This window comes from Staurois parvus, unplaced genomic scaffold (assembly GCF_062004578.1).
Source record: "Staurois parvus isolate SC_StPar_1 unplaced genomic scaffold, SC_StPar_1.0 ptg000419l, whole genome shotgun sequence".
NCBI lineage: Eukaryota > Metazoa > Chordata > Amphibia > Anura > Ranidae > Staurois > Staurois parvus.
This window is the reverse complement of record NW_028318215.1, coordinates 1-18,202: the sequence shown is the minus strand read 5'-3', so window position 1 is coordinate 18,202 and position 18,202 is coordinate 1. Positions and strand designations below refer to the sequence as shown.

Sequence of the window (18,202 nt, the reverse complement as noted above, 5' to 3'; positions counted from 1 at the left end):
TGATTGGACCACATTCCACAGTTCTTCTCCATTTCTTGGTTTGGCCTCAGAAACGGCATTTTTGATGTCACCGCACAAGTTTTCTATTGGATGAAGATCCGGGGATTGGGCTGGCCACTCCATAACGTCCATCTTGTTGGTCTGGAACCAAGATGTTGCACGTTTACTGGTGTGTTTGGGGTCGTTGTCTTGTTGGAACACCCATTTCAAGGGCATTTCCTCTTCAGCATAAGGCAGCATGACCTCTTCAAGTATTCTGATGGATTCAAACTGATCCATGATCCCTGGTATGTGATAAATAGGCCCAACACCGTAGTATGAGAAACATCCCCATATCATGATGCTTGCACCACCATGCTTCACAGTCTTCACAGTGTACTGTGGCTTGAATTCAGTGTTTGGGGGTCGTCTGACAAACTGTCTCCGCCCACTAGACCCAAAAAGAACAATCTTACTTCCATCAGTCCACAAAATGTTGCCCCATTTCTCTTTAGGCCAGTCAATGTGCTCTTTGGCAGATTGTAACCTCTTCAGCACACGTCTTTTTCCCAACAGTGGGACTTTGCGGGGACTTCTTGCAGATAGCTTGGCTTCACATCGGCGTCTTCTAATTGTAACAGTCCTCACAGGGAACGTCACACCTTCTTTCATCTTCCTGGAGCTGATTGTTGGCTGAGTCCTCACAGGGAACGTCACACCTTCTTTCATCTTCCTGGAGCTGATTGTTGGCTGAGTCCGCCCCATTTTGGCTATTCTTCTATCCATTCCAATGGTAGTTTTTCGCTTTCTTCCTCATCTTTCAGGTTTTGGTTGCCATTTTAAAGCATTTGCCATCATTTTAGCTGAGCAGCCGATCATTTTCTGCTCTTCTTTATATGTTTTCCCCTCCAATCAACTTTTTAATCAAGGTACGCTGTTCTTCTGAACAATGTCTGGAACGACCCATTTTCCTCAGAATTTCAGAGAGAAATGCCCTGTAACCAGCATGTCCAACATTTGCTGCCTTCCTTCCTTAAATAAGGGCAATAACTGCCACCTGTTTATCAAAGAATGAATGACGTCACTAATAGAACTCCACACGGCTATTATTGTGAACACGCCCCTCAATGAGTGATTCAATGACACAGAATCAGCAGCATGCATGTCATGACTGTCGGGTCTGTTGGATTTCTATGACTCTACTACACCTGCTAGGAAATTATCTGCCATTTGATTGATCCAGTTAGTGATGTCTGACTGCTAGTATTTTCAACACAACTGTATATATATATATACACACACACACACATATATACACACACACATATATACACACACACACACACATATATATATATATACACACACACACACACACATATATATATATATACACACACACACACACATATATATATATATACACACACACACACACATATATATACACACACACATATATACACACACACATATATACACACACACACACACATATATACACGCACACACATATATATATATATATATATATATATACACACACACACATGCACACATATATATATACACGCACATACACACACACATATATACACACACACACATACATATATATATATACACACACACACACACACACATATATATACACACACACATGCACACATATATATACACATACACACACATGCACACATATATACACACACATGCACACATATATATATACACACACATACACACACATACACACACATATATATATACACACACATGCACACATATATATATATACACGCACATACACACACATGCACACGCACACACATTTGCGTTTAGATACACTTGGAATTTAGGAAAACACAACTGTTACATCAGATGTAGAAATGTAACAAATTTGCAGAAAGTTTCTGATTTTAAAGTCACAAATCGCTGCGGCTGACACCATGTAAATCCCAATTCACACGCATGGAAATGACGCAATCTGCACTTATAAATGCGTCTCTGCCGCGTCTCGGAGGCGCTGAGACTCAACGCGATAAATAATTTCCCGTTATTTATTCCCGATTTCTCCGATGAGGAGAGAACAATGAAGAATAACTCTGTGTATTACACCTTCCCCGCACGACTCCATAAGGCCCCGCCCATACCTGAGAGACTCTTTGAGTTGCGTCATCAGAAGAAAAAAAAAAAACTCGGACTTGAATATTTTTTTTTTTTAACTCCGACGCAGCGATCTGCCATCTGCACAATACAACCTTCCTGCATCTTCCTGCAGCAAAAGCTGCATCGCTCTTCATTGCTAGTTCTTCGCCAAGGAAACATCAAACGTCCTCGCTAATCAGCAATTCACTCGGGAGGATTTACAAGGACACGCGGCGTATATTTTACCGCAAATTCAACCGTGACGTACTCGGGGCCTGCAATGCTGTGCTTTGATTTCTCCCCGCCTCCATCGCGGAACTGACCCGGACAAAGTCAGGAAATCCTTATGGCGCGCCATGCGGGTCTGGATCTCCTGCGTGGGGGGGGTGCGGCGACCACAGAATGGCGCAGATACGTGATATGTCTGGATCTCCTGCATGGGGGGTGCGGCGACCGCAGAATGGCGCAGATACGTGATATGTCTGGATCTCCTGCATGGGGGGTGCGGCGACCGCAGAATGGCGCAGATACGTGATATGTCTGGATCTCCTGCGTGGGGGGGGTGCGGCGACCACAGAATGGCGCAGATACGGGATATGTCTGGATCTCCTGCATGGGGGGTGCGGCGACCGCAGAATGGCGCAGATACGGGATATGTCTGGATCTCCTGCGTGGGGGGGGGCGACCGCAGAATGGCGCAGATACCGGATATGTCTGGATCTCCTGCGTGGGGGGGGGGGTGCGGCGACCCCAGAATGGGGCAGATACGGGATATGTCTGGATCTCCTGCGTGGGGGGGTGCGGCGACCCCAAAATGGCGCAGATACGGGATATGTCTGGATCTCCTGCGTGGGGGGGGCGACCGCAGAATGGCGCAGATACGGGATATGTCTGGATCTCCTGCATGGGGGGTGCGGCGACCGCAGAATGGCGCAGATACGTGATATGTCTGGATCTCCTGCGTGGGGGGGGCGGTGACCGCAGAATGGCGCAGATACGGGATATGTCTGGATCTCCTGCGTGGGGGGGGCGACCGCAGAATGGCGCAGATACCGGATATGTCTGGATCTCCTGCGTGGGGGGGGGGTGCAGCGACCCCAGAATGGCGCAGATACGGGATATGTCTGGATCTCCTGCGTAAGGGGGGGGGGGGGGCGGCGACCCCAGAATGGCGCAGATACGGGATATGTCTGGATCTCCTGCGTGGGGGGGTGCGGCGACCCCAAAATGGCGCAGATACGGGATATGTCTGGATCTCCTGCGTGGGGGGGGGGCGACCGCAGAATGGCGCAGATATGGGATATGTCTGGATCTCCTGCGTGGGGGTGTGGCAACCGCAGAATGGCGCAGATACGGGATATGTCTGGATCTCCTGCGTGGGGGGGGGGCGGCGACCGCAGAGTGGCGCACATACGGGATATGTCTGGATCTCTTGCGTGGGGGGGGGTGCGGCGACCCCAAAATGGCGCAGATATGGGATATGTCTGGATTTCCTGCGTGGGGGGGGGTGCGGCGACCACAGAATGGCGCAGATACGGGATATGTCTGGATCTCCTGCGTGGGGGGGGTGCGGCGACCCCAAAATGGCGCAGATACGGGATATGTCTGGATCTCCTGCGTGGGGGGGGGGGGCGACCCCAAAATGGCGCAGATACGGGATATGTCTGAATCTCCTGCATGGGGGGGTGCGGCGACCCCAAAATGGCGCAGATACGGGATATGTCTGGATCTCCTGCGTGGGGGGGGGGGCGACCGCAGAATGGCGCAGATACGGGATATGTCTGGATCTCCTGCGTGGGGGGGGGGGTGTGCGGCGACCGCAGAATGGCGCAGATACGGAATATTTCGCCAGCATGCAAAATACTTCAGAAACGTGTTTCAAGTCACATAAAGAACAATTTTTTGGGGGTCGCATGGGACTTCGTCATGGTCTATGTCACAAAAAGAACATTTTGGGGGGTCAGGCAGCTTACGTTGGGGGTCATCAGGGTCTATGTTACAAAAAGAATGTTAGGGGGGGTCACACAGAATTTTATCAGGGTCTATGTTGCAAAAAGAGACAGTTTTAGGGGTCACACAGGACTTCATCAGGGTCTATGCTACAAATAAAAGAACATTTTGGGGTCACACATCACTTCATAAGGGTCCATGTTACAAAAAGAACATTTGGGGGTCACGCCGGTGGTCATCAGTTTCTATGTTACAAAAAGAATGTTGGGGGGGGTGACACAGGACTTCATCAGGGTCTATGTTACAGAAAAGAACGTTTCAGGGGTAACACGGGATATCATCAGGGTCTGTTACAAAAACAATATTACAAGGGTCACACAAGACTTCATCAGGGTCTATGCTACAAAAGAAGAACGTTTTGGGGGTCACACAACACTTCGTCAGGGTCTACGTTACAAAAAGAGAAAGTTTTGGGGGTCACACAGGACTTCATCAGGGTCTATGCTACAAAAAAAAAGAAAGTTTTGGGGGGTCACACAGGACTTCATCAGGGTCTATGTTACAAAAAGAACGTTTCAGGGGTCACACAAGAGTTCACCAGGGTCTGTTACCAAAAAACATTTCAGGAGTCCCACAGGAATTCATTAGGGTCTGTTACAAAAAGAATGTTTCTGGGTCGCACAGGACTTCATCAGGGCCTATGCTACAAATAGTACGTTTCAGGGGTCACACCGGACTTCATCAGGGTCCATGTTACAAAAAGAACGTTTAAAGGGGTCACATGGAACTTCATCAGAGTCTATGTTACAAAAAGAAAATTTTGAAGGTCGCACGGGACTTCATCAGGGTCTATGTTACAAAAAGAAAGTTGCGGGGGTCACAAGGGACTTCATCAGGGTCTATGCTACAAAAAGACTGTTTTGGGGGTCACACAACTTCATCAGGGTCTATGCTACAAAAAAGAAGGTTTCGGGGGTCACAAGGGACTTCATCAGGGTCTATGCTACAAAAAGAACGTTTCGGGAGTCACACGGGACTTCATCAGGGTCTATGCTACAAAAAGAACGTTTTGGGGGTCACATGGGACTTCATCAGGGTCTATGCTACAAAAGAAGGTTTTGGGGGTCACATGGGACTTCATCAGGGTCTAGGCCACATTTCCTTGATGGAGTCCCGGATGATCCCCCAGTTGCTGCAGTCTCTGTGACTTGCACTTGCTTCAATAAAAGACGTATTATAAAAAGATCGATGTGTACTGGTAATATATTCGGTACTCGACCTGGGCAGGGATGACTGCTTTCAGCTGGTGCTGGGATGAATCTTATGAAGGGAGGATTTACTACAGAGGATGACCAAGTCTTCCCTTCAGGCTCCTCTCCTGGACTGAAACGGCTTCCTCTGATTTCACTGCACACTGGGAGCTTCTCACAGTGTGCATTAGAAGCTGCAGCAATTTAGATTTGGAGGACGCCCAGCATCATTTAGCGTTTTCCTCCCCAGCCTGACTGGCCCTGGCCCCACCCCTTTTATTTAGTGGATTTCGGTTCTTTTAATCATGGAGGCTCAGCATCACAGGTGGGCATTACCTATGCCAGTACATCCTGACTACCTGCCTAGGAATGCCCACTCCTCCAGGTGGACACCCACCCAAAATATTTTGATTTTTGCATAACTCCTCCCACTGCTTGCATCGGGGCTGAGGGGTTCTTGAGAGTAGTACTAAGGCAAATCGCTGTGTTTTTTTTCAGGAAGCTATGTATAGCACCCTGCTGGCCTCTCCCAAAAGCCATGATCTGTTGCATTCAATAGAGAAGCACAGAGACCCAGTGATGATGTAAGAGTAAGAGCAGATGTGCTTATCTTGATGAAGGGAGTCAAAGATGAAATGACTGGCAAAGAATATCTGACCTTTCCGGGATTTCCAGAGTCATCTGTCGTCAGGTTAAATACCGGAAGCGTTCCTGTGACCACCAAGCCCAGCCCCTAGAAGGAAATAAAAAAAGGTTCATGGGCAATATGATACACTGTAATATATATACATACATACATACAGTGAAGGAAATGCGTATTTGCTCCCCGGCTGATGATGAATGTTCGCCCCTCACACAGAAACGATCGGTCTAACAATGGAATGTTCGCCCCTCACACAGAAATGATCGGTCTAACAATGGAATGTTCGCCCCTCACACAGAAATGATCGGCCTAACAATGGAATGTTCGCCCCTCACACAGAAACGATCGGTCTAACAATGGAATGTTCGGTGTAACACTGAGAGACAGAATACAACAACAAATTCAGCAGAAATGCGTCTAACAAATGATGACGGATCTGCATGTTCATGAGGGAAAGAAGGATTTGATCCCCTTCACAAAACATGACTTAGTACTTGGTGGCAAATCCCTTGTTGGCAATCCCAGAGGTCAGACGTTTCCTGGAGTTGGCCCCCAGGTTCGCACACATCTCAGGAGGGATTTTGGCCCACTTCTCTTGGCAGATCATCTCCAAGTCATTAAGGTTTGGTGGCTGACGTTTGGCAACTCGAACTTTCAGCTCCCTCCACAGATTTTCAATCGGATGAAGGTGTGGAGACTGGCTAGGCCACTCCAGGACCTTAATGTGCTTCTTCTTGAGCTGCTCCTTTGTTGCCTTGGCCGTGTGTTTTGGGTCCTTGTCATGCTGGAACACCCATCCACCACCCATTTTCAATGCCCTGGCTGAGGGAAGAAGGTTCTCACCCAAGATTTGATGGTACATTTGTCCATCGTCCCTTTGATGCGGTGCAGTTGTCCTGTCCCCTTAGCAGAAAAACACCCCCAAAGCAGAATGTTTCCACCACCATGTTTCATAGTTGGGATGGTGTTCTTGGGGTCATAGGCAGCATTGCTCCTCCTCCAAACACGGTGAGTTGAGTTGATGCCAAAGAGCTGGATTTTAGTCTCCTCTGACCACAACACTTCCCACCAGTCCTCCTCGGCATCATTCAGATGTTCAGTGGCAGACTTCAGACGGGCCTGGACATGGGCTTTCTTGAGCAGAGGGACCTTGCGGCACTGCAGGATTTCAGTCCTTGTCGGCGTAGTGTGTTACCAATTGTTTTCTTGGTGACTGTGGTCCCAGCTGCCTGGAGATCATTGACAAGATCCTCACGTGTAGTTCTGGGATGATTCCTCACTGTTCTCATGATCATTGACACTCCACGAGGTGAGATCTTGCATGGTGCACCAGACCTAGGGAGACTGACACTTGTTTTGTGTTTCTTCCATTTGTGAATGATTGCACCAACTGTTGTCACCTTCTCACCAAGCTGCTTGGCCATAGTTTGGTAGCCCAGTCCAGCCTTGTGTAGGTCTACCATCTTGTCCCTGACATCCTTGGACAGCTCTTTGGTCTTTGCCATGGTGGAGAGTTTGGAATCTGATGGTTTGATTGCTCCTGTGGACAGGTGTCTTTTATACAGGTAACACAATGAGATTAGCAGCACTCCCTTTAAGAGACTGCTTCTAATCTCAGCTTGTTACCTGTATGAGAGACACCTGGGAGCCAGAAATCCTGCTGAATGATAGGGGATCAAATCCTTCTTTCCCTCATGAACATGCAGATCAGTCATCATTTGTTAGACGCATTTCTGCTGAATTTGTTGTTGTATTCTGTCTCTCAGTGTTACACCGAACATTCCATTGTTAGACCAATCATTTCTGTGTGAGGGGCGAACATTCCATTGTTAGACCGATCATTTCTGGGTGAGGGGCGAACATTCCATTGTTAGACCGATCATTTCTGTGTGAGGGGCGAACATTCCATTGTTAGACCGATCATTTCTGTGTGAGGGGCGCGCATTCCATTGTTAGACCGATCGTTTCTGTGTGAGGGGCGAACATTCCATTGTTAGACCGATCGTTTCTGTGTGAGGGGCGAACATTCCATTGTTAGACCGATCGTTTCTGTGTGAGGGGCGAACATTCCATTGTTAGACCGATTGTTTCTGTGTGAGGGGCGAACATTCCATTGTTAGACCGATCATTTCTGTGTGGGGGGGGGGGGAACATTCCATTGTTAGACCGATCATTTCTGTGTGTGGGGGGGAACATTCCATTGTTAGACCGATCGTTTCTGTGTGAGGGGCGAACATTCAGCATCAGCCGGGGAGCAAATACACATTTCCTTCACTGTATGTCACCAAAGTCACATCCCGTTTCTCTGGCCCAGGGGCGGACTGACCATTAGAGCACTGGAGCACTGCCCGAGGGCCCGGGGTCAGTAGGGGGCCCCATGAAATGCCCCTGGTACCCTTTTTATAGGCCTTTTTTGGGTGTGCTTTGAGTGTGGGCAAGGACACAGGGGCCCCATGATCCCCTATTGCCCGGGGGCCCCATGAGATGTCAGTCCGCCCCTGCTCTGGCCATAGACAAAGCTGTATGGGATCCAATGCTGGGCTTTCCCATTAGGAAGCCCATCCAGACTCCATTGAGCATATCCATTATTTGTCCATTTTCCAGCAAAACCCAAGAATCCTGACAGATCCGAGTCCTTCACTTGTTGGCTGCTTGTTGTGCGTTTACTGCAGAATACAGAATTCCATCTGTGCCGAAACAGGTGGGGGTGGGGCTGGGACATCACAGGGAGGAGTGGATGGGAAGGGGGAGGGGCATAAACGGGGACACGATGACGTTAGGCCGACACCCACCATAGGTCTTCGGGGACAAGGTGGTGGCGGTGTCCCGGTACTCACCAGGGCGTCCTGATAAACGTTCGTCCACTGAACCTGCTTGGCCTCGTTCCCAGCGAGAACCATCGGACGTCCGAGAACATCGAGATATTCCTGGAACACAGCAAGACACCAATTAAAGGGGCAATCCTTCCAATCAGAGCAATGGGGGCGGTCTGGTGGGCCGGGTTAGCCATTCGCTACCTGGAATATCTTTTGGGTACTTCGGTGATCTTCCTGGAATAGTTCCTAGTTTGGTCCCCACCTGCCTGCGAGCTCTAAATATTCCCCGCGGGGACTTCTATTATATTCTCCATTGTATAAAATAAATGTAAATCTTCCAGGGATGGTGGGAACCCCTCATAATGGGCACAGCAGGTGTACAGACCCGGGAACTCAGCACAGGGATGGTGGGAACCTCTCATAATGGGCACAGCGGGTGTACAGACCCGGGAACTCAGCACAGGGATGGTGGGAACCCCTCATAATGGGCACAGCGGGCGTGCAGACCCAGGAACTCAGCACAGGGATGGTGGGAACCTCTCATAATGGGCACAGCGGGTGTACAGACCCGGGAACTCAGCACAGGGATGGGGGGAACCCCTCATAATGGGCACAGCGGGCGTACAGACCCGAGAACTCAACACAGGGATGGTGGGAACCCCTAAAAATGGGCACAGTGGGGGTACAGACCTGGGAACTCAGCACAGGGATGGTGGGAACCCCTCATAATGGGCACAGCGGGGGTACAGACCCGGGAACTCAGCACAGGGATGATGGGAACCCCTCATAATGGGCACAGCAGGTGTACAGACCCGGGAACTCAGCACAGGGATGGTGGGAACCCCTCATAATGGGCACAATGGGTGTACAGACCCGGGAACTCAGCACAGGGATGGTGGGAACCCCTCATAATGGGCACAGCAGGTGTACAGACCTGGGAACTCAGCACAGGGATGGTGGGAACCCCTCATAATGGGCACAGCGGGGGTACAGACCCGGGAACTCAGCACAGGGATGATGGGAACCCCTCATAATGGGCACAGCAGGTGTACAGACCTGGGAACTCAGCACAGGGATGGTGGGAACCCCTCATAATGGGCACAGCGGGGGTACAGACCCGGGAACTCAGCACAGGGATGATGGGAACCCCTCATAATGGGCACAGCAGGTGTACAGACCCGGGAACTCAGCATAGGGATGGTGGGAACCCCTCATAATGGGCACAGTGGGGGTACAGACCTGGGAACTCAGCACAGGGATGGTGGGAACCCCTCTCAGTGCTGTGATTGGCTGTTAGTGGTCTCCGCACTTCTCTACCCCTGATGAATATTCCCGTGTTCCCCGCAGGGCTCGGCGTTCCCCATACCTGAGTGTTGATCCGGATCGCTCCGATGGACGGGATTTCAAAATAGTAACCTGTGAAGGATGAGAAAACAATTACTATTGATGATATGATAGTCAGCAGCCCTGTGCGGGGGAGGGGAGGGGCGGTGAAGTGACGTCACGGTGCAGGAAGAACAGCCTGTGAATGTAATGGGGACATCCGACTTTGAAATCGTGTAACTTGGCTGGAGGTCGCACATCGGAGGGGTGTGTGCGGGGTGTTACATATCTGTCAGGGTTCAGCAGCTGGAGGGTGTAGCACGGCGAGGAAAGCGATGCGTCTCTGGAAAGGTGGGAGGTGCAAATCTGGGACCAACTGATTGAAATCCGAAGGATGACTTTGTATGGGTGTGGTTTGGACCTACAGACCCGGCCCACTGAAGAGGGACCTGGTCCTGGTCTCCAGCGGCTCCCTCTCCGATGGTGTGAGGTGCGCGGGGTACAAATGGTCGGACGGCGGGAGTGAAATGTGTGTGAATACAATGCAGCCGACACGTTGCGGAGAAGCACTTCCCCTTCTTCAGGACTGTGGGGGGGATTGGTGCCTCCAGGAGGACGTGAATGCTGCACGCTGCATGGAAGAACGCCGCACAGCCGCCTCTCCGCCCTCTAAGCGCACTCACCTTTATTAGCGCACGCCATCCACTGCAAGGGGGTGACATCATAATTGTGCTGACCGACTGAGAAGGTGAAAACCCGAACCTGCAAGAGAAAGAACCAGTGACGGTGTGACAGTATGACGGTGTGACAGTATGACGGTGTGACAGTATGACGGTGTGACAGTATGGCGGTATGACAGTATGGAGGTGTGACAGTATGGCGGTGTGACAGCATAGCAGTGTGACAGTATGGCGGTGTGACAGTGTAGCGGTATGACAGTATGGAGGTGTGACAGTATGGCGGTGTGACAGTATGACGGTGTGACAGTGTAGCGGTGTGACAGTATAGTGGTGTGACAGTATGACGGTGTGACAGTATGACGGTGTGACAGTATAGTGGTGTGACAGTATGACAGTATAGCGGTGTGACAGTATGACGGTATGACAGTGTAGCGGTGTGACAGTATAGCGTTGTGACAGTATGGTGGTGTGACAGTATAGCGGTGTGACAGTATAGCGGTGTGACAGTATGGCGGTGTGACAGTATAGCAGTGTGACAGTATAGCTGTATGACAGTATGGCGGTGTGACAGTATGGCGGTGTGACAGTATAGTAGTGTGACAGTATAGTAGTGTGACAGTATGACGGTGTGACAGTGTAGCGGTATGACAGTATGACGGTATGACAGTGTAGCGGTATGACAGTATAGCGGTGTGACAGTATAGTGGTGTGACAGTATGACGGTGTGACAGTGTAGCGGTGTGACAGTATGACCGTGTGACAGTATAGCGGTGTGACAGTATGACAGTATAGCGGTGTGACAGTATAGCGGTGTGACAGTATGGTGGTGTGACAGTATAGCTGTGTGACAGTATGGCGGTGTGACAGTATAGCAGTGTGACAGTATAGCGGTGTGACAGTATAGCAGTGTGACAGTATGACGGTGTGATAGTATAGTAATGTGAAAGTATAGCGGTGTGACAGTATGGCGGTGTGACAGTATAGCGGTGTGACAGTATGATGGTGTGACAGTATAGTGGTGTGACAGTATGATGGTGTGACAGTATGGAGGTGTGACAGTATGATGGTGTGACAGTATAGCGGTGTGACAGTATGATGGTGTGACAGTATGGCGGTGTGACAGTGTGGCGGTGTGACAGTATGGTGGTGTGACAGTATAGCGGTGTGACAGTATGATGGTGTGACAGTATGGCGGTGTGACAGTGTGGTGGTGTGACAGTATGACAGTGTGACAGTATGGCGGTGTGACAGTATGGCGGTGTGACAGTATGACAGTGTGACAGTATGGCGGTGTGACAGTATGGCGGTGTGACAGTATGGCGGTGTGACAGTATGACGGTGTGACAGTATGACGGTGTGACAGTGTGGTGGTGTGACAGTATGGCGGTGTGACAGTATGACGGTGTGACAGTGTGGTGGTGTGACAGTATGGCGGTGTGACAGTATGACGGTGTGACAGTATGGCGGTGTGACAGTATAGTGGTGTGACAGTATGGCGGTGTGACAGTATGGCGGTGTGACAGTATGGATGTGTGACAGTATGGCGGTGTGACAGTATGGAGGTGTGACAGTATGGAGGTGTGACAGTATGGCGGTGTGACAGTATAGCGGTGTGACAGTATGGCGGTGTGACAGTATGGCGGTGTGACAGTATGGAGGTGTGACAGTATGGCGGTGTGACAGTATAGCGGTGTGACAGTATGGCGGTGTGACAGTATGGTGGTGTGACAGTATGGCGGTGTGACAGTATGGCGGTGTGACAGTATGGATGTGTGACAGTATGGCGGTGTGACAGTATGGCGGTGTGACAGTATGGCGGTGTGACAGTGTGACAGTATGGAGGTGTGACAGCGTAGCTGAGCCTTCCTGCAATGAAATTTTAGTTTTGGGTGGATCGATTTTTAATGTTCGCAATGCCCCCCCCCCCCTTACTGTTTTCGGTCACCAGCTCAATGATGCTCGGTGGAGGCCGCCTGCTGCGCAGGAAGTACGCTGTGCGTAGAACCCCCCCCTCCCCTCCCCCGCCGGGTCAGAACCTTTAATTATTTTCAGTTCTGATAAGCTCCGGCGACATTTACATATATATATCTGGAAATGTAAATCAGCCTTTTGTCGGAGTCCGGAGGTAATTCCAGCAGACATTTCGCCTGTCCGTGGCTTTAAGATGGCGGGTAATATATCAGCGGCGTGCGCGGCGTCTCCGTTGTCACCCTGGCGGTCATTATAATTATATCAGTGATGTTTTATCTGTCCTGTCATGTCCTGTAATTGTCCCGTACCGTCAGGCTGCATGTTAAGTGACTGTCCTCCATATTACTTCCTGGCGGGCTGCCCATCAATCCGCGTGCGCGCTAATGCGTCCCAGGTAGTACAGCTTTATTGAAAGCCGTTATCTGGACGCCGAGCGACATGTCAGACCCCAAGAGCCAAACAGAATGACTTCCCGAGCTAATCTCGGCCCGGAGACCATCGGGCCGGCCGGAGAACTCAATTAAAAGTTAATCTGGAAAGCGGAGGAAAGTCACATCCAACCGGCTGATTAATTAAAGGCGGAATTAAAAGCTGGAAGTCGGAGAAAGAAGAGATTTTCCTTCGGGTGACGCCGATGGATGGGCTTTGCTATGTGCCGGCCGTGTACATGGAGGGATGCCTTGATTGGTGGGCAACATGGGGGAAGGGGAGACCTTGTGTGAGAAGGGAGTCATGGTGGGGCGAGGGGGCTATTATGGGGAAATGGCAACCATTGTAGGGGAAGGAAGGCATCATGGAGGAGGAGGGGGGATCATAAAATAGGAGGGGAGCACTGAAAGGTGGGCACCACAGGGGGAGAGGGCATTGTCAGGGAAATGGGGATGTCTTGAAAGGTGAATGAGGCATTGCGGAGGAAGGGTGGGGGGCTATTGTGAAGGGCAACATGGGGGCAAGAGGACTCGTGGTGGAGGGAAGACGTCATTAAAGGAAGGGAGGAGTATTTAGGGGAAGGAAGGGCGTTGTAGGGGAAATGGGAACATCATTGAAGGACCGAGCTCATTGTGGGGAAAGGGGGTGCTAATGTGAGGGGAGAGGGACTCTATGAAGAAAGGAGGCCATCGTAGAGGAAGGGAGGCATCATGGAAAGAAGGGGAGCATTCAGGGGAAGGGGAGGCGCCACTGTTGGGGAAATTAGGACGTCATGGATAGAAAGGGGGAGATTTTGAGGAAACAGGGACACCATGGAGGAAGGACAGCATTGTGGGAAAGGGGGACATCATGGGGGAAAGAGGACATCATGGAAGGAAGGGTGAGCATTCGGGAGGAAGGGGAGGCACCATGGGGGAAGAGGGCATTGTTGGGGAAATGGGGACATCATGGACAGGAAGGGGGAGAATTGTGAGGGAACAGGGATACCATGGAGGAAGGAGAGCATCATGGGAAAGGGGGACATCATGGGGGAAAGAGGACATCATAGAGGGAAAGGGGAGCATTCGGGGGGAAGGAGAGGCACCATGGGGGGAGAGGGCATTGTCAGGGAAATGGGGATGTCTTGAAAGGTGAATGAGGCATTGCGGAGGAAGGGTGGGGGGGCTATTGTGAAGGGCATCATGGGGGCAAGAGGACTCGTGGTGGAGGGAAGACGTCATTAAAGGAAGGAAGGGCATTGTAGGGGAAATGGGAACATCATTGAAGGACCGAGCTCATTGTGGGGAAAGGGGGTGCTAATGTGAGGGGAGAGGGACTCTATGAAGAAAGGAGGCCATCGTAGAGGAAGGGAGGCATCATGGAAAGAAGGGGAGCATTCGGGGGAAGGGGAGGTGCCACTGTTGGGGAAATTAGGACGTCATGGATAGAAAGGGGGAGATTTTGAGGAAACAGGGACACCATGGAGGAAAGCAAGCATTGTGGGAAAGGGGGACATCATGGGGGAAAGGGGGACATCATGGAGGGAAAGGGGAGCATTCGGGGGGAAGGGAAGGCACCATGGGGGAAGAGGGCATTGTTGGGGAAATGGGACATCATGGATAGGAAGGGGGAGAATTGTGAGGGAACAGGGATACCATGGAGGAAGGAGAAATATCATGGGAAAGGGGGACATCATGGGGGAAAGAGGACATCATAGAGGGAAAGGGGAGCATTCGGGGGGAAGGAGAGGCACCATGGGGGAAGAGGGCATTGTTGGGGAAATGGGACATCATGGATAGGAAGGGGGAGAATTGTGAGGGAACAGGGATACCATGGAGGAAGGAGAGCATCATGGGAAAGGGGGACATCATGGGGGAAAGAGGACATCATGGAGGGAAAGGGGAGCATTAGGGGGGAAGGAGAGGCACCATGGGGGAAGAGGGCATTGTTGGGGAAATGGAGACATCAGGGACAGGAAAGAGGGGACATGTGAGAGAACAGGGATACCATGGAGGAGAGAGCATCACGGGAAAGGGGGACATCATGGGGGAAAGAGGACATCATGGAGGGAAGGGGGAGCATTCGGGGGAAGAGGAGGCACCATGGGGGAAGAGGGCATTGTTGGGGAAATGTGGACATCATGGATAGGAAGGGGGAGCATTGTGAGGGAACAGGGATACCATGGAGGAAGGAGAGCATCATGGAAAGGGGGACATCATGGGGGAAAGAGGACATCATGGAGGGAAGGGGGAGCATTCAGGGGAAGGAGGTGCGCCATGGGGGATGAAGACATTGTTGGGGAAATGGGGACATCTTGAAAGGGAATTGGGCATTGTGAGGGGAGGGGGGCTATTGTGAGGGGCACAATGGAGGAAGGAGGGCATTATGGGGACAGGAGGCATCATAGGGGAGGGAAGACATCATTAAAGGAAGGGGGAAGTATTTAGGGGAAAGGAAGGGCATTGTAGGGGAAATGGGTACAAAAATGAAGGACCGAGCTCATTGTGGGGAAAGGGGGGGCTAATGTGAGGAAAGAGGGACACCATGGAGCAAGGAGGCCATCATAGAGGAAGGGAGGCATCATGAAGGGAAGAGGGAGCATTGTGAGGGAACAGGGATACCATGGAGGAAGGAGAATATCATGGGAAAGGGGAGCGTTTGGGGGGAAGGAGAGGCACCATGGAGAAAGGAGGCCATCATAGAGGAAGGGAGGCATCATGAAGGGAAGAGGGAGTATTTGGGGGAGGAAGAGGCACCATGGGGGAAGAGGGTATTGTTGGGGAAATGGGGACATCATGGATAGGAAAAGGGGATATTGTGAGGGAACAAGGATACCATGGAGGAAGCAGAGCATCATGGGAAAGGGGGACATCATGGGGGAAAAGGGGAGCATTAGAGGGAAGGAGGTGCGCCATGTGGGAAGAAGGCATTGTTAGGGAAATGGGGGCACTGTGAAGGAATAGGATACCATGGAGGAAGGAGAGCATCATGGGGGAGGGATGCCTCGTGGGAAAGGGGGACATCATGAGGGACAGAGGACATCATGGAGGGAAGGGGAGGATCATGGGGGAAGAATGGAAACCAACAATATGGTTTACAATTCTTTTAAAGCCTCAGGGGGCTCTACCTCTGATAACACTAGTCCCCCAGCTATACATTCAATCCTCTGGCTTCAGCCAGGAAATGAGCATTTTCAGAAAGAAGTCAGCCCTAATATTTCCTTTAACCATTTTCTTAGCATTCATTGGGGGAGATTTACTAAAACTGGAGCACTCACAATCTGGTGCAGCTGTTCATGGGAGCCAATCAGCTTCCAACTTCAGCTTGTTCAATTAACTTCGACAATAAAAGCTGGAAGCTGATTGGCTCCCATGAACAGCCGCACCATATTTTGCACTCTCCAGTTTTAGTAAATAACCCCCCTTCCCCCCCAAATAATACACAGGGGGTGTACGCCTCACAATCTCTTCTGACTCTTCTTTAGTACAAAGGAGTCTGTCTCTAAATTGCAGGGTCTGTCTGTTGGTGGAGGGGTTTGCCGGCAGTGGTGTGGTCTGTCTGTTGGTGGAAGGGTCTCTGTTGGTGGTGGGTCTATATGTCGGTGTTGTGATCTGTCTGTCGGTGAAGTGGTCTATCTAATAGTGGTGGGATCTGTCTGTCGGTGGTGGGGTCTGTCTGTCACTGGTGGGGTCTGTCTGTCGGTAGTGGGGTCTGTCGGTGGTAGGGTCTGTCTCTCGGTGATGGGGTCTGTCTCTCAGTGATGGGGTCTGTCTGTCGGTAGTGGGGTCTGTCGGTGGTGGGGGTCTGTCTGTCGTTGGTGGGGTCCTGTCTGTTGGTTGTGGGGTCTGTCTCTCGGTGATGGGGTCTGTCTCTCGGTGATGGGGTCTGTCTCTCAGTGGTGGGGTCTGTCTGTCGGTAGTGGGGTCTGTCGGTGGTGGGGGTCTGTCTGTCGTTGGTGGGGTCTGTCTCTCTGTGGTGGGGTCTGTCTCTCTGTGGTGGGGTCTGTCTCTCTGTGGTGGGGTCTGTCTCTCTGTGGTGGGGTCTGTCTGCCGGTGGTGGGGTCTGTCTGCCGGTGGTGGGGTCTGTCTCTCTGTGGTGGGTCTGTCTCTCTGTGGTGTGGTCTGTTGGTGGCGGGGTGTGTCTGTCATTGGTGGGGTCTGTCTGTCGGTGGCGGGGTCTGTCTGTCGGTGGTGGGGTCTGTCTGCCGGTGGTGGGGTCTGTCTGCCGGTGGTGGGGTCTGTCTGTCGGTGGTGGGGTCTGTCTGTCGGTGGTGGGGTCTGTTTGTCGGTGGTGGGGTCTGTCTGTCAGTGGTGGGGTCTGTCTGTCAGTGGTGGGGTCTATCTGTCATTCGTGGGGTCTATCTATCATTGGTGGGGTCTGTCTGTTGGTGGTGGGGTCTGTCTGTTGGTGGTGCGCTCTGTCTATCAGTGGTGGGGTCTATCTGTTGTATGTCTTGCTCTCCTGCAGGGTGATTGAGAACTCCAGACACGTAGACCATCCCACGCACTGTTGGTCGTTCTGGTAACCAATCAGAAGACAGCTGCTTTGTATTTTGGGTTTTGTGAGTCCTGCTCCTCCATGCAAGTGAAGAGGAATTCTGGCAGACATTGTCGAGCTCCTGGAACAATGAGACGGCTTCTACATAATAGACAGGTAGAGAGAACAAGGTGGGGGTAGAGCAGCTCCCCTCCTGTAGATGATGATTCCAGTTTAGTCATCCCCATCCTTGGGCTCTGCCATCCTTCCAGTAAAAGGTATAAGGAGGTGACGGCCCAGGAGGAGTCCTGCACATGGTGGGTTGCCCTGACATCAGCATCAATAAGGGGCCCCGTACTCCAACCCTGTACAGGGTACCAGAGAGCCCAAGGACAGATATGGTGGCCTGTATTTCCAGGTGAACTTACGGTTTTGTTGGGCCAGTTGTATTTCTCAAAGACATCCTGTACTCGGTCCTCCCCGCCGTCTGTGAACATCATAATCATCTTGTTGCAGTTGGCTCGGGTGACGTTAGTCTGAAACAGGAGGCAGAAAAAA

The 18,202-nt window shown here is 51.2% G+C and overlaps 1 protein-coding gene across 1 annotated transcript in view; it reads right to left on the bottom strand.

Moving 5' to 3' along the window:
- CACNA2D2 (calcium voltage-gated channel auxiliary subunit alpha2delta 2) overlaps positions 1–18,189 on the bottom strand; it is an 87,354-nt gene extending 69,165 nt beyond the window's left edge. The window contains exons 1-5 of the mRNA XM_089687145.1: positions 18,073–18,189; positions 10,793–10,871; positions 10,153–10,202; positions 8,808–8,897; positions 5,986–6,060 (exon numbers count right to left, since the gene is read on the bottom strand). Of these exons, the coding sequence (XP_089543271.1) occupies positions 5,986–6,060; positions 8,808–8,897; positions 10,153–10,202; positions 10,793–10,871; positions 18,073–18,150 (372 nt within the window). The 5' untranslated portion in view covers positions 18,151–18,189. The remainder of the gene's footprint in view (positions 1–5,985; positions 6,061–8,807; positions 8,898–10,152; positions 10,203–10,792; positions 10,872–18,072) is intronic.
- Between the last annotated feature and the right edge of the window lie 13 nt (positions 18,190–18,202).